Source organism: Talpa europaea, assembly GCF_964194135.1.
Source record: "Talpa europaea genome assembly, contig: HAP1_SCAFFOLD_185, whole genome shotgun sequence".
Taxonomy (NCBI): domain Eukaryota; kingdom Metazoa; phylum Chordata; class Mammalia; order Eulipotyphla; family Talpidae; genus Talpa; species Talpa europaea.
Genome location: NW_028167936.1, coordinates 8,255 through 23,672, shown reverse-complemented (window position 1 = coordinate 23,672; position 15,418 = coordinate 8,255). Strand labels below are relative to the sequence as shown.

At 64.5% G+C, this 15,418-nt stretch overlaps 1 protein-coding gene across 1 annotated transcript; it reads left to right on the top strand.

Annotated features, from left to right (window-relative positions):
• Window positions 1-13,690: 13,690 nt before the first annotated feature.
• LOC311188095 (ubiquitin carboxyl-terminal hydrolase 17-like protein 13) lies at window positions 13,691-14,917 on the top strand (the record flags this gene model as incomplete). The annotated part of the gene is made up of 2 exons (XM_084259858.1): window positions 13,691-14,600; window positions 14,721-14,917. Coding segments are annotated over 2 exons (1,107 nt in total), but the record flags the coding sequence as incomplete, so codon positions are not given.
• Between the last annotated feature and the right edge of the window lie 501 nt (window positions 14,918-15,418).

Below are 15,418 nucleotides of genomic sequence, written 5' to 3'. Positions count from 1 at the left end.
GATCTGCCCTGTAGATCTCAGACCCTGTAGATCTGAGCATCTGGTCAGGAGGGCAGGGAAGGGCAGGCGATCGCCGGGGGGGGGGGGGCGGGGGGACTTGGTGGCGCCCCCCCACCCCAGCAGGGCTGGTGGCAGAACAATGGGGAGGGGCATGGATGCTGCCCCCCCCTCCTCCCGCCCCTCCACCGACTCCATCTCAGACCAGTGCATGGGAACAGGCTCGGCTCTCCTCGGCCCAGTCTCAGCTCCCTCTGGCTGGCACGGAGCAGGCTGCTGTCTGTTCCAAACGTGCAAACGCCAGCTTTTCTGACACACGCGGAGACGTTCCCATCGGCTCTGCAGAGCACGCTGACGGCCCAGCGTCTTCCTGTATCATCTCTGTGCCCCAAAGAGGCGCAGCACAGACGCCAGCACACGGGGCCAATCCTCCCAGGGAGCCAATGGCCGTCTCCCACGGGACTGTTCCCCGGGAGACGTGGAACATTGTCATCGACTGGAAAGATTTGTTCATTGGGATTAGGAAGCACATTGTCTCCTTCTGCTTCTATGCACCCCAGACACGGCCATGGCAGGGGGCGGGGGTTCGGTTCTGCTCATTGAGGACAAGCGTGGGCACGGCCTGGTGCACTCAGCCCTCACTGCTCGGGTGACATCTGCCCTGTCTCACTTCTAAATCCATCCCCTGTGTCAGGAGCCCTGGGGGGTGGATGGTTGAGCTTGGCCCCAAGGACGTGATTTCGCCTTCCAGTAATGATTCACCAGCTGACTGAGGGCTCTGCTCTGTGCCCTCAGCCAGGGGAGCGATTCACAGGCAGCTGAAGTGTGTGGGGATGGACGGCTGCTGCGAGGCGGAGTGCCTTTCCTTTGAGGTGAAGGTCGGGGGCTGCAGAAGAGAATTTGCGCCGCTCTGCGGCAAAAGAAAGAGTAAAAATTGATGCTGAGCAGCAGTTATGGACATGAAGGTGCCATGGTGCCCCGGACTCGGCTCCACGCAGGCGCCTCCCTGCCCCGCCTCCAGCACCGCTTTCTGGGTTCTCTGACGCCGACTGTCCCCTTGGGAGGCCGTGAGCGTCCGCTGGCCTCTGCAGCCCCAGCACCTGGAATCAGGTGGAGGAAGTGGGTGACTCACAGATAAAACAGAGGAGATGGCGCCCTCGGCCTGGGCCCACAGGCGCTGGGGCTACATCAGCCCGGCTCACACAGATGCCTGGACTTGGGGCCAAGATCCTGGTCTCTGGGGTAGCAGGACACCCAGTTTACTGCGCCTCAGGGTGCCACTGGCCCACACTCCTCTCTGCGGTACAGACGGGCGCACTGAGAACACCGTCACCCCCGAGCATCAGGTCCCACGAGGACATGGCCTGTGCTGTCACACTAACACTGCCAGGTGCCTGCTCAGCAGGCCGGGTCCCAACCCGACCCCACCCCCGTCCGGGCCCAGGCCAAGGAGGTCACAGCTGTCACTGTGTTATGGAGAGAAAGTCTGCATAACAGAGAAGAAGTGTTACTAACACAACACAACCAGAAGGACGCAAGGGTCGCCATGCCAACGGTAAGTGGGTGTGAGTCTTAATCATTCAAACTGCAGATCCGGAATAAGGTAAGGTGCCTGCAGGAGTGTAATGGAGTTGGAATGAAGCACTTTCTGGGGAAAAGTTTGGTAGTTTGAAATCAGTGAATAAATTAAGCTCAAAATAAATGAGCTCAAGGCAAAACCTCAGTTCTAAAAATACAGTCAACTGCATCAACATTTCTCACGGTAGGAATATAATATCTCAAAGGATAATATTGTCTGCCTGCAGGTGAGTGACCCAGTACGTGTGCGAGACGAGCCCTAGAGACTGTCACGCCCAGGTTGCTAGTGGACAAATGAAGGCAAGACATAGGCTAGCAAACCACTAAGAGTCTTTTTTCTCTTCTCCCAAACAGCCACGTCTCACTCCAGAGGCTCCCGTTGGACACATTGACGTGGGTGACGAGTTTACTCACAGAGCTGAGTTCAATCAACGTGTTTTAATTCGCGTGGGACAGAAGCCTCATATCACAACAGGGCAGGAAAATCACTCAGCAAGGACCTGTCCTTTCAACCACACAAACAAATTCACACTAGAGGAAAATTACGTGAGTGCCACGAGTATGGGGAGCTCCTTCGTCCTTACCTTCACCTCAAGAAACACAAGACAACGCACACTGGAGAAAAAAACATGTAACTGTCATTGAGGTGGGCACAAATGTTTGCAAAGCTCTGACCTTAGAAGCCTCAATAACACCCAGACCCGACGACGAGGTGCAGACCACACGCACGCCATTCGCGTGAGAAAGTGTTCAGCCACAGCTCTCACCGTGAACAGCAAGAGAAAACTCACACTGTGGAGAAACCCTATAAAAGCCGCGCATGTGAGAAGGCGTTCAGTCATTTTTCTTACCTTAGAAGCCACGAGAAAATCCGCCCTGCAGAGAAGCAGGATGCCTGTCCACAGGGCGGGAAATCCTTCAGCCAAAGCTCTGGCCTTAGCCAGCACAACAGAATTCATAGTGGAGAAACACCACACAAGCGTCTGCTCTGCGGGGAGGCCTTCCATCACGGCTCTGAGCTCCGGCGCCCCGGCAGAACACACGCAGGAGAGAAACCCCACGAGGGCCGCCGCTGCGGGAAAGCCTTCAGTCCACGCGCTCACCTTAGAAGCCATGAGAGACCCACCCTGCAGAGCGGCCGCACGCGTATCCGCTGGGCGGGAGAGCCTTCAGCCACCGCTCCTCCCTTCGGCGACACCAGGGGCCCCAGCCCTGAAGGGAGTGTCTCGCAGGCCTGCAGGAAGTCACCTGCCTGGTGGACAGTGCGGTACAAAGCAGAAGCAAAATCCAGTCCCAGCAGGAATATTTAACTCCTCCAAGGGCTCTCACACTGCATGAATCAGCACTGCAGTCCTGGGGTGAGCAGGGAGGATCCTTCTACCCCCTTATCTGCCGTCAAGAGGTCAGGTTTACAGGTGAGTTCTCCCAGGTCAGAGCAGTGACCGGGGGTTTCGCACATGCACAGATGTGCTGTCAGTGTGCCGCTCGCCAACCTGACATCGCAGGTGCAGGCACGCTGCAAGCAGAGCTGTGGGGACGGTGTCACCAACAGCTCCAAACTTTAACATGTCTGGAGGACTTGTGCAGGGAGCACCTCATTCTTGTAAATTATTTCCATCCTGGGCAAGCTCCGCTCGGGAGAAACGCTAGTCTCACAATCCCTGAAATAAGATTCAGCCACCTACCAGCCTGACGTGCTCAAGAAAAGCCATCGAAGGAGCAAAGGTTCAAACAGCAAGAAGAGGATAAAACACCTCGGGGTATAAAAGAGTCTTTGAAGCAGGACCAAGAGTCCCGACAGAAATTCATACTGGGGGACTGTTCCGTGTAAGAGCAACAGAAATTCTTGATTCACGGAGCATCTCTGACATGCGTCTGGGTGAGGCGATTCCAAACACCCCCGGTGTCGTGGAGGAAGGGAAATCTGAAGGAATTCCTTACATTTGGTCAACACTGAGATTCTAACAACGAGGTAGCAAACCTAAAAGCAGCATGGAAAACTCTCCAGCGAGATTGCACGTAGGAAAAAAGGACATCAGTGAGCTGAAGGCAGTGGCTGAGGATGTTGAATGAAGTAATTTGTGGGAAATTGAACCTTTTCAAAAAAATGCAAGCTGTTGCAAATGCAGCTCACGGCTGGCGTGAGGTCATCTCCGGGCAACCGCTCTGTGAGGCTTCCTCCCCAGGAGACGCGCAGCCCTTGCTGCATCTCTCCTTCCTCCAAACCCGCGTCCACCCTTAGCAGCCCGGCCCTCCTCCGGCCGCCCCGCCGCCCCCTCTCACTCTCCAAGCCTTAGATCAATTTTTAGCCCATCACGCCAGGGGCAACATTCACCAAGTCTTGTTTAAAGATGTTGGTGGCACCTGAGCATCTGTCTCCGGCCCTGGGGGCAGCCTGGGGCAACCTCAATGAGCAGCACCGTGTTCCCGGCCTGAGAAAGCTCCTTGGCTTCGGTCCCGCTTCTGACTGGAGATAAATGGAGGCAGAGTCACTTCTAAGGCCACACGTCACATCTCGCTCAGGGAGCCCTGCCTGGCCGAGCCACAGAGGCGGTGCCCCGCGCAGTCCTGCAAATTGTACTCAACTAAGACAAAGCCCCCAAACTACCAGCTCCCCTGGGAGCGGCTGGAAACGACACACACAGTGTCGCGGCGCGAGGCCAAAGGAAACTCGCTAAAAGGGCCCCATGATCTTGCCAAGGCCTGGGAAGTGCTGTCCCCTGACACCGTCCCTGGTGCCCAGGGGAACGTCTCCCAGGACATCACCACGATGGTCTGCGTCTTTCCAGTAGCAAGAGTCACAGTCCCAGGACTGACCGACCCACGAGCACTCCCCGATAGAAGCAGGTGGCCCAGGGAGACAGAGCCCCTCGGGGGCCCCGCCATCCTCACAGGGCCGCGGGCGCTGGCCGGGACAGACAGGAGTCCACTCAGTGTCCACCACAGGCCCCCGGGAGGCACCTGCAGCCGGAAGGGCTGGGTGTGGCCACAACCACCTGCACAGGTGTGAGGGGCAGTGATTGATGGGAGGGAAGACCCGCTGGGCCACGTGACCCCGGGGACAGCATAAAAGGCAGGCCTGGGACCACTCCTGCCCAGTCCCACCTGCTCCGGCCTCCAGGACGCTGCCCACCGACAGTGCACCTGGTCCAGCCCCACCCGAGCATCTCCTGACCCACGGAGCAGCCCCGTGGCCTCAGGTGAGTTCCCCCTCTCGGGGGTCCTCTTTGGCGCAGCCAGTGATAGAGGGGTGAGGGGTGTTTTCAGTGGGGGCAGGAGGGGTTTACCCACAAGCTCTGTGCCCCGAGGCTGAGTCAGCCTTGCCAGGGGACCCTCCTGGCTCCCTGGCACAGACTCCAAGGGGGTTGTGGGTTGGCAGGGCTTGCTGTGCTGCCGCCTGGGCTGGGCTCCCACTCACGGGCACCTGTGCTCCGAGATGGTTGGAACGGGGCATGGGAGGTCGGTGGTGAGTCCTGGGTCGGGGTGTGCAGGGGGAGGGGCTGTGAGGTCCCCCAGGGTGGGCAGGAGAGGCCCTGAGGTAAGTCCTGTGGCCCCCGGTGTCCATGACTCACCCCAGGCAGAGGCTGTGGCGGAGGAGGCGGGAGCTCCTGAGCCCACTGACACTTGCCTTGTCTCTTGTCCAGGTCACCCACCGTCGGGCCCGGGGACAGCGGGATGAAGCTCCAGGGGGCCCGTCCGATGGCGGGAAGGCCCAGCCCAGCTGGGGTCCTCCGCCCGGTGAGCACCCAAGGAGGGATGGCCCCGCGGGCAGGACCCGGGGGGCAGACAGCACCCCCAACAGTGTAGGAGGATCCTCGGGTAAGTCAGGACCTTGTCGGGCCCACCAGGTCGAGCACAGGGCAGGCGCCCCTCAGGCTGTCTGCACAGCTCAGGCCCCCCCCGCCCCAGCACCGCCAGGCGCTCCAGGGCGGGCCCCGCACCCCCAGTCAGCTCCTCCCCCTGTCCCTGCACCTGCGGCCCCCGCTCGCCCCGGTGCCCAGTGCGGTCAGCCACCTGCGCCCTCCCTTCTCCTCCAGCCCCTCCCTCAGACCCTGGGGAGGCCCCCACTCTGCCTCTCCTGCCCCCCACAGCCCCCTCCCCAATCCCTGCCCCTGCATGTGACTGTGAGGCCCTGACCCCGTGTCCCTCCTCCCCGCAGGTGAAGTGCAAGGACTGCGGAGCCTTTGGGCACAAGGCTGCCAGCCCCAGGTGCCCCATCAGGTGCTGGCAGGGGGCCCTGGCGCCCCTGGCTTGGGGCTCCCTGCAAGGCAAGGAGAACCAGAACCCGTGGTACGGGCACCTGGCACGGAAGCCCCAGCCGGGCAGCCGGACCGTGCGGGAGGTTGCACGGGCACTGAGGTAGGTACATGCGGGCAGCTAGAGGGTCCCCAGCTCCCGGTCAAGGTCGCTGTGACCACCCCTCCCCTGTGGGCACAGCCAGGCCCGGGCCAGCACAGGTGGAGGGGGCAGCGCCACAGGCCGGGATCCTCCGGCCTCCATGCTCAGGGGCCCCTGATCTCCTGGGGGCCCACGCGGGTGAGGGGGGCAAAGGGCACCTGCACCTGTGTACAGCACGGGGAGGGGGGTTCAGGGGGGTCCATAGGGAGACCGTGGGCGCCCAGCAGTGGGGAGATGCTCCAAGGCGGGAGGACAGTGGGGTGGCCGGGGCATTCATGACCCTCCCGGGAGCCGGGGGATGGAGGGGGGACACTGCCCACACCCTCGTGGGCTCAGGAATCTCTGCTTAACGGCGTTTCTCCCCGCAGGCAGGAGCAGCAGCGGGGCGCCCTCCCGCAGAAGCCTCCCAGGAGCACCCCGGGCCCGGCGCAGGGCGGGCGGGCAGCCGCAGCCCCCTGGGACGAGGCGCGGGTGAGTGTCCCTGCTCCCGGGCCGCCCCTGGGCCGGGGACGCTGTGGTTCCCTCGCCGCACTTGACCGGAGCGTGGGGGAGCTCACGTCCCTCTTCCTCGTGTCCCCACAGCACCCAAGCCGGCCCCTGCCCGTCCACCCCACCCAGAAGCGCGGCCCCGGCCCGGACCTGCCCCGGGGACGGCCGCCCTCGAGCTCGCAGAAGACACGCAGCGGCGTCCAGGCGTGTCCCAGCGGCCGGCCCGCCCCGGGGGGCTTCTCACCCGCCGCCCTGAGGGAGATGCAGGGCGGGGCACCCTCCCGTGGGCCCCCGTCTCTGGACACACCGCGGGGTGTCGCTCAGCATCAGGCCCTGGCTCCCGGCCCCCACCCCTGGACACACCCCAATCTCCTCGAGGTCCCCTCAGCCTCCAACCCTCAGCCTGCCCTGAAGTGTGGGCCCCAAGGCTCCTGCATCAGCCCCGAGGCCCCAGGCAAGAGAGCCGCCCCCAGTCCTGCTCCACAGAAGCCCCCGAAGAAAGCCCGGCTGGGCCCGGCCCAGCACCCCCAGGAGGACAGTGAGGACGCAGACGTGGGGCCTGAGCCAAGCCTGCCTCCCCCACCAGGCCTCCCGGAACATGGGTCATGCACAGCCCCGCTGGCCACCCAGGGGGCCCCGGCCCCCAGCGCTGAGCCCCCGCGCCCTGCCCACGGCCCCGAGCGCCCAGACTCCCGGCCCTGCAGCCCGCCCCGCCCGGCCCTCACCTTGGTCCTCAGCAGACGGCAGCACGGCCAGTGGAGCTGCAGGTTCAAGGCCGCCTGCCCCCCGCCCCCTCCGCCGCAGAGCACCCCCACCCGCTGCAGCCCCGAGGGCGCCGCCCCGCCTGCCCCGCGCAGCGTCCTCCACGAGGATCTCCTGGTGTCTTCCTCCTCTGAGGACAGCGATGGGGACTGAGACGCCCTGGCCGCGGACCCTGGCCCGCAGGCGCCGCGAGGATGCCCCATGACAGGCGGGGACCCAGGGCCGCCACAGCTCGCTGCCCCGCACCCTCGTGGGTGGGTTTACTGCAGACTCTGCTCACCCGCCGCGAGCGCGAGGCTCCTGTCTGCGGCCTGGGATGGGGGCTCCCTGTGCCTTTGGCTCTTCCTGGAACGCAGCCATCCGGGGGGGGGGGGCCTGTGGCCGAGTGTCCTCTATAATAAAGTGCCCTGAAACGAACGCGGGATTCGCGTCTCTCTTCTCCGAGCGGCACATCCCGCAGCGCCCCCGTTCCCTCCCGCACAGCTCCCCGTGGAGACCCTTAAGAGTCTGGGCCCAAAACGGCCCCCGGCAGGCCCTCATTCCGGCAGCCAGAGGACCCCAGGGCCCCCGCGGGGTCTCCCCCTTCTGACGCCGTCTGTGCATGGCCCAGGCTTTACCTTCCACGCGTCCCCCGTCGCGAGTGCGTTGGCACACATCCCCCCACACTCACTCATTTGCACACAAGAGTGTTACTGAGAGTGAAGAAGAGCTGGTGAGACACCGTCTTATTAGAGTCCAGCCCCCAGCAGGAGGCTGCCCGGTGCTGGCCGCCCCAGGCTGGGCAGGGGAAGGACAGGGTGGCTCCCGGGGCTGCTGCTCCAGCTCTCTGGAGGGGTGGGGTGCCAGCCCCCAGGGAGAGCCCCAGCGCACACCCAGGAATCCTCGGGGTCTGTCTCCCCCACTTTCACGGGGTCCCCGTGGCTCAGGACGTCGGGGTTGAGGAGCCGGGGTGGGAGGGAAGGGGCAGGACGCTCTGAGCTCCGGGCAGGGCTAGTGAGGACACAGCGCCCCCCTTCCCCAGGGCCCCCCTTTTCGTCGGCTCGTCATGCCCAGGACCTGTAATAACGACCAGCTGCCTCCCTCGCCCAACACCCCCGCAGCACAGGGAGCAACAGAAGAGGAAAGTCAGGGGACACACCTGGGCCCACCCAACGCTGCCCCATCCCCAGCGACCCCCCTCCTGGGACGGGCCGGGGTTGATCCAAATACCTGCAGGCCCGGCCCGCGCCTCCTTTATAGCTCCTGGCCCCGCTCGCCCTGAAGCCCCCGACCCCCCCTCCCCGGGTCACCAGCCTGCTGGGCAGCGCTGGGCATGGCCTTTCCGGGCCGGCATCTCCAGGGGAGTCTGGCGCTGGGTGAGCCTCTCCCTGGACAAGCGACACCCCAGCCCTCAGCGTCCAGGGGGCCCTGAGAAAGCGCGGTGGGGCTTGGGCTGATCTCTGCCTTCGCCCCCCGATGGTCATGAGGCGCCTGTTGGGACTTGCATACCCAGGCACTGCCCGGAGCCCCGGGGTGAGGGGGACACGCTCCGGATTCCTGAGGGCTCGCGGCTCTAGGTCTGGGGCCAGTGGGTCCCGGGCAGAGCTGACGCTGCTTCCCACCAAGGGAAGCCCAAGAGGACGCGGGGCCTCATTCAGATTTCACGGAGTTCGGGTCGTTCATTTTCTGAAGCCTCGAGAGATCAAAGTGACCCATTGCCAGGGGTGCGGACCCAAGGGCCGCCTGCCCACCCCCCTGCCTTCCTGCGAGCGCCCACGGGGGACAGCCCGGGACACAGCTCCCCCCAACGTGAGCCCTCCACGGAACAGCAGCAGCCCAGCCGCCCTGTGCCCCACCCAGTCACGCCCCGGTTCTGAGGGCAAGATCCAGGGGCCAGGCCGGCAGCAGGTGCCAGAGGTCTCGCCCTGGGGCCTCTCCAGGGGAGCGCTGGGCCTCCCTCCCTCAATCACTGCCCCTCACCCCTGGGTTGGGGATTGTAGATCCAGGCGTCCCCCGGGGCCATGTGGCCACACCCAGCACCTCCGGCTGCAGGGGCCTCCCGGGGCCCGCGGTGGACACTGAGTGGATCCTGTCTGTCCCGGCCAGCGCCCGCCCCACTGTGAGGATGGCGGGGCCCCGAGGGGCTCTGTCTCCCCAACACCCGTTCTGCATCTTCCCACCTCGCAGGCCCAGGCCAAAATTAACAAACACAAACAAACAAAAACAAACAAACGGACACGCCCTGGTATTTCCATGGTGGGTGCCTTGATCAGGCTCTTTTAAAAAGCTCCTGGGCGATGAATGGGCACCCAGAGGGCCCCCAGGTACGGGGGAGGGGAGGGACCAGGCACACGGGAGGCGGGGTGCAGGGGGGAAGGAAGAAATAGAACGCTACATAAATGAACCCCCCAAAGGTTAACAGACCTGAACACAATTGTTGATGGGAAGCAGACCGGCAATTTGGCTTTAAAATCTTGTTTCAAAGTCAGAAAGCCCGGTAGGCAACTGAAGCCACAGGCACATCCCGGGGATTCCCGCCCAGGAAAGCCTGGTGCTAACTGTCAGCGCCTGATCATTATCAGCTGTTGCCAATTAAACTGAGAGGTTCGCTTCTTACTGTCCGTTTCCCTGGGGGCAGGAACACAGCAGGGGGATCTACCTGCTCTTGACAGAAGTGCCCGTTGCCCACAGCCATCTGCGGCCTCTGGTCCACCTCAGTAGCCTCCTAGCCACGACAAGATGAGGCCCTCAGCTCATTTCCACCTTAGAGTTGAATAAACTGAGTCACAAAAAGACTGAGTAGCATCTCCTGGACTGTGACGGTGGAAATGAGAACCCATGAGGTATGTCTCCAGGGTCTGGACTTATTTGTTCCCTGAAGCCCTTCTTCACACTTCTCTTGTCTCTGCCTCTCCAGCCAAGATACCAGAAGGTTGAATTTTAGTTCCTCCTCCTCACATGACTGTTTCCACCCTCGCTGCACCATAGAATCGCTTTGGGGGGGGGGTGTTTGAAAACAGTGGCTTATCACTGTGAGGCAAGACTGTTCACTCACAGGGCCTCAGGGTGTGAGTGGGGACGGTAGCAGTTGGGGAGAGCACCCGCCAGCTGAGTTCTCTCTTGGAAGCATTTCTCCTTGAGGCTTGAGTTCAGTTTTCAGGTTTGTTCAAAGGGAATACATGTGCAATTCCTTTGTGAGAACTTTCATTCTGCAGTACGTTGCGGGCTTCTGTGGTGTGGCACCTGAGCATCTGTCTCTGGTCCCGGGAGCAGCCTGGAGCCACCTCAATGAGCAGCACCGTGTTCCGGCCTGAGAAAGGTCCTTGGCGTCGGACCCGCTTCTGACTGGAGATAAATGGAGGCAACACGTCATAGCTCGCTCAGGGAGCCCTGCCCAGCCGAGTCACAGAGGCGGTGCCCCGGGCAGTCCTGAAAATTGTACTCAAGTAAGACCAAGACCCCAAACTACCAGCTCCCTGGGAGCGGCTGGAAACGACACACATAGTGTCACAGCGCAATGGGGGCTCCTGGGATTCGCTCTCCTGGAGGAGCTGCCACCGCAGGGCGGGTGGGGGTGGGGAGCACCAGGGACGCTGAAGGGCGGCCTCGGGGCAGGACCCTTGACACCTTTCTGGGGGCGTGGTCACCCCAACTCTGCACCTGGGCAGGGACCCCGAGGGGGAGGAGCACTGGGCCTGAGTGCCCTGGGCTTGGGCGAGGGAGGGTCTCTCTGGCTTCCCTGTGGGGTGAAGCAGAATCGGGTCCAGCCTGGGCTTCACTGTGTGAATCTGGGGAAGTCCCTGGGGTGGGCCCAGGGCGTGCGGAGGGCGCCCTGCCCCGGCCCCCCACCCCGCGCTGACATTTGGCCGGGGTGGTGGTGGCCGAGGGATCATCGGGCACCTTCCCCCGCTTGTTTTGAGCCGAACACAAATCACTTTCCTGCTCTTTGTAAAGTCTTTGAAAGTGAAATTTGTGTCGGGCTTTACCTTCCACGCGTCGCGAGTGCGTTGGCACACATCCCCCCACACTCACTCATTTGCACACAAGAGTGTGTTGCTGAGAGTGAAGGGGAGCTGGTGAGACACCCTCTTATTAGGGTCCAGCCCCCAGCAGGAGGCTGCCCGGTGCTGGCCGCCCCAGGCTGGGCAGGGGAAGGACAGGGCGGCTCACTCGGCCGCGGCTCCAGCGCTCTGGAGGCCCGGGGGCAGCCAGCCCCCTGAGGGAGCCCCAGCGCACGCCCGGGAATCCTCGGGGTCTGTCTCCCCCGCTGTCATGGGGTCCACGTGGTTCAGGACGTCGGGGTTGAGGAGCCGGGGTGGGAGGGAAGGGGCGGAACGCCAGCCCGGCGCAGCCATCTCGCGGCTGCAGCAGGACAGCCTGGCGCCAGCCAGGCCCTCTCCGAGCTCCGGGCCGGGCTAGTGAGGACACAGCGCCCCCCTTCCCCAGGGCCCCCCTTTTCGTCGGCACGTCATGCCCAGGACCTGTCATAGCGACTGGCCGCCTCCCTCGCCCACCACCCCCGCAGCACAAGGGTGCGATGGAAGAGGAAAGTCAGGGGACACACCTGGGCCCACCCAACGCTGCCCCATCCCCAGCGACCCCCCTCCTGGGACGGGCCGGGGTTGATCCAAATACCTGCAGGCCCGGCCCGCGCCTCCTTTATAGCCCCTGGCCCCGCTCGCCCTGAAACCCCCGACCCACCCTTCCCGGGTAACCAGCCTGCTGAGCAGCGCTGGGCGTGGCCCCTCCGGGCTGGCATCTCCAGGGGAGTCTGGTGCCGGGTGACCCTCTCCGTGGGCACCCACGACCCCCCAGCCCTAGGCATCTAGGGCGCCCTGAGAAAGCGCGGTGGGGCTTGGGCTGACCTCTGTCTTCACCCCCCGACGGTCATGAGGCGCCTGCTGGACCGGGCGCACCTGGGCGCACCCCGGAGCCCCGGGGTGAGGGGGACACGCTCCGGATTCCTGAGCGCGCACGGGTCTAGGGGTGGGGGCTGCAGTGGGGCTGGGCAGAGCCGACGCTGCTTCCCCCAAGGGAAGCCAGAGAGGACGCGGGGCCTCGGCCAGATTTCAGGGAGTTCGGGTGGTTCATTTTCTGAAGCCTAGAGAGATCAAAGTGACCCACTGCCAGGGGTGCGGACACAAGGGCTGCCTGCCAACCCACTTCCTTACTGCCAGCGCCCACAGGGGGACAGCCCGGGCCACAGCGCTCCCCTAACCCGAGCCCTCCACAGAACGGCGGCAGCCCAGCCCCCCCACATCCCCCCAGCCACATCCCGGTTCTGAGGGCAATATCCCGGGGGCCAGTTCCGGAAGCAGGTGCCAGAGGTCAAGCCCTGGGGCCTCTCCAGGGAGCGCTGTGCCTCCCTCCCTCAATCACTGCCCCTCACCCCTGGGGCGGGGGTTGTGGCTCCAGGCGTCCCCGGGCCCTGTGGCCACACCCAGCATCTCTGGCTGCAGGGGCCTCCCGGGGCCCGCGGTGGACACTGAGTGGATCCTGTCTGTCCCGGCCAGCGCCCGCCCCACTGTGAGGATGGCGGGCCCCGAGGGGCTCTGTCTCCCCAACACCCGTTCTGCATCTTCCCACCTCGCAGGCCCAGGCCAGGCCCTCGGCTCGGCGTCTGGACCTCCTGGGTCCCGATCAGAGAAACCTCGTCACGACTGTCTTGAGTGTGCAGCTTCCCTTGAAGATATTTTTTAATCCCGAATCCTTGGGAATGAATGATGTAGCCGCCTGTGTCCATCCCGCGGGCTGCTCCTGAGTGCAGCGGGGCCTCCTGCGAGCTCCCCGAGAGTCTGCTCCTGCCCTTTGCGCCCCGGCCAGAGGAGTCACCCCAGCCCCACATGTGTACGGAGCCAACTCCGGGCTTCTCTGACTCTCTCCTGTCCCTGCCAGCTCGTGCTGATGCTGCTCTGACATGCGGGGGCAGGTGGGGTGGCGCCAGTGGAGGGTCCGAGCCGCAATTTGTCGTCCCCAGCCCTATTCGGGTCCCGAGCCCAGGACGCTGAGGGGGTCGGAAGGGGCCTGATGACTGTCCCTGTCCAGCCGTGGGCAGCTGGGGCGCTGAGTGCCTCGTCAGACTGCACCTGTGCCAGGTCCGGCCCCGCAGACTGGAGGGGGGGGGTGTCACCCAGCACCGGACTCCCCGGGGAGCTGCTGGACCGGAAGGGCCACGCCCAGCGCTGCCCAGCAGGCCGGTGACCAGTGGGGATCGGGGGCGGGGCCTCGCCGCGGGGCGGGGCCAGGGGCTATAAAAGGGGCCCGGGCCGGGCCTGCAGGTCATTCGGAGCCAGCGGTCCCGAGGCGCGCATCGTCTAGCGGCTCTTCCTGACCCCGGCAGGGTAGACTCCGTACCTCGCCGCGACTCGGAGCTTCGGCCTCAGGACTGGACGCGATCGCAGTCTCTGGACCAGGTGCGGGGACCCGGGAGCGCTGACCTGCCTCCCTTCCAAGAAGCCGCTCGTCCCTCCGGCCAGGCGCGCGCAGCATGGCCCCGGGGCCTGCGGAGACGACCGGCTGCCAGGGCCGCCTCGGACGCCGGCTGGGGTCCGGCCAGGTTGGGGCCGGGCTGCGCAACCTGGGGAACACCTGCTACGCCAACGCGGCCCTGCAGTGCCTGACCTACACGCCCCCGCTGGCCGGCTACCTGCTGTCCCGGCCGCGCACGCCCTCCTGCCCCCGGCGGCTGTCCTGCACGCTCTGCGCCATGCGGGCGCACGTCTCCCGCGCCCTCCTGCACCCCGGGGAGGTGGTGTCGCCCGTGAAGGAGCTGCTCGCCGGCTTTCATGCCTGGCGCCAGGAAGATGCCCACGAGTTCCTGATGGCCACCGTGGGCGCCATGCAGGGCGGGTGTGTGAGCGAGCTGGCGGCCGCGCACCCACAGCCCCAGGACAGCACCCTGGTGCGGCGGCTCTTCGGGGGCTACTGGAGGTCCCAGATCCAGTGCGTGCGCTGCTGCGGAGTCTCCACCACGCTGGAGCCCTACCTGGACATCGCCCTGGACATCCAGGCCGCCGACAGCGTGGAGCAGGCTCTGCAGGCCTTGGTGAAGCCGGAGAGACTGGACGGGCCCGACGCGTACCACTGCGCTGCCTGTGGCGACAGGGGGCCCGCCGCCAAGACGCTGGCTCTGCACGCCCCTCCCCAGGTCCTCATCCTCATGCTCAAGCGTTTCGGCGGCCCCACAGGCGGCAAGGTGGCCAAGCCCGTGCACTACCCACAGCGCCTGGACCTGCAGGCCTTGCTGTCCGAGCAGAAGGCGGGGGCCCTGGAGTACGAACTCTATGCGTTGCTGGTCCACGCAGGCTGGGGGTGTCACCAGGGACACTACTTCTGCTACGTGAGGCTTGGGAAGGACCGGTGGTATCGCATGGACGACTCTCAGGTCACCTCCTGCAGTGTCTCCTCTGCCCTGAGCCAACAGGCCTACGTGCTCTTTTACATCCAGAAGAAGGAACTGGACAGGGCCAGCGAGCAGGACTCCCCTGGTGGGCCACCCCCAACGCTGACCACCACAGGTGTGGAGCTGCTCCCTGATGCCCATCGGGAGCCTGTGGGAGACAGGCCTCCTGCAGTCCCCGAGCCCCAGGAGCCTGCGCGAGAGACCCCGACCCGGCCGGTCACCTTGGACCAGTGGAGAAAGCATCAGGAGCACGAGCGACCCAAGCCTGCCCTCAAGCTCAGGGAGGTGGACCGTGCCCTGCCCGCTGACGCGGTTGTGATCCACCGGCCCAGACAGCCCGCGGGGACCAGAGCGGGCCCTGCCCAGAGCGACACTGGCCAGCCGCAGCTTTCAGCCTGGGCACATGCTGCTCAAGGGCCAGCCCCCATGGGCAGAGCCCCTGGCATGGGAGGAAGAACCAGAGCCACCAAGGGGAAGAACAGGAAGGCCCAGAGGGTCCTGCTTGCCTTCTAGACACCGACACCCAGCATCCTGCGTGTCCCAGGGGAGACCCACCCCGCCAGAGCCACGCAAACCCAGTGCTCCTCACCCTCAGCACCTTCGACAGGACCCCGGATTGCTCCTTCCCCTGCCCAGCAGCAATGGGATTCCCAAGCGCTCCCCAGCTCCGTGTGGGCCAGGTGTAGGAGCCCAATGGAATCCCACTCCTGGCACGGGGTTCCCTAGTTTTGGTCGCACCTGATCCTCCAACTGTGGCGGGGGAAGAAAGGGCAGAGCCCCGGGCTGGGCGCAGGAGGCCCACACAGCACACTC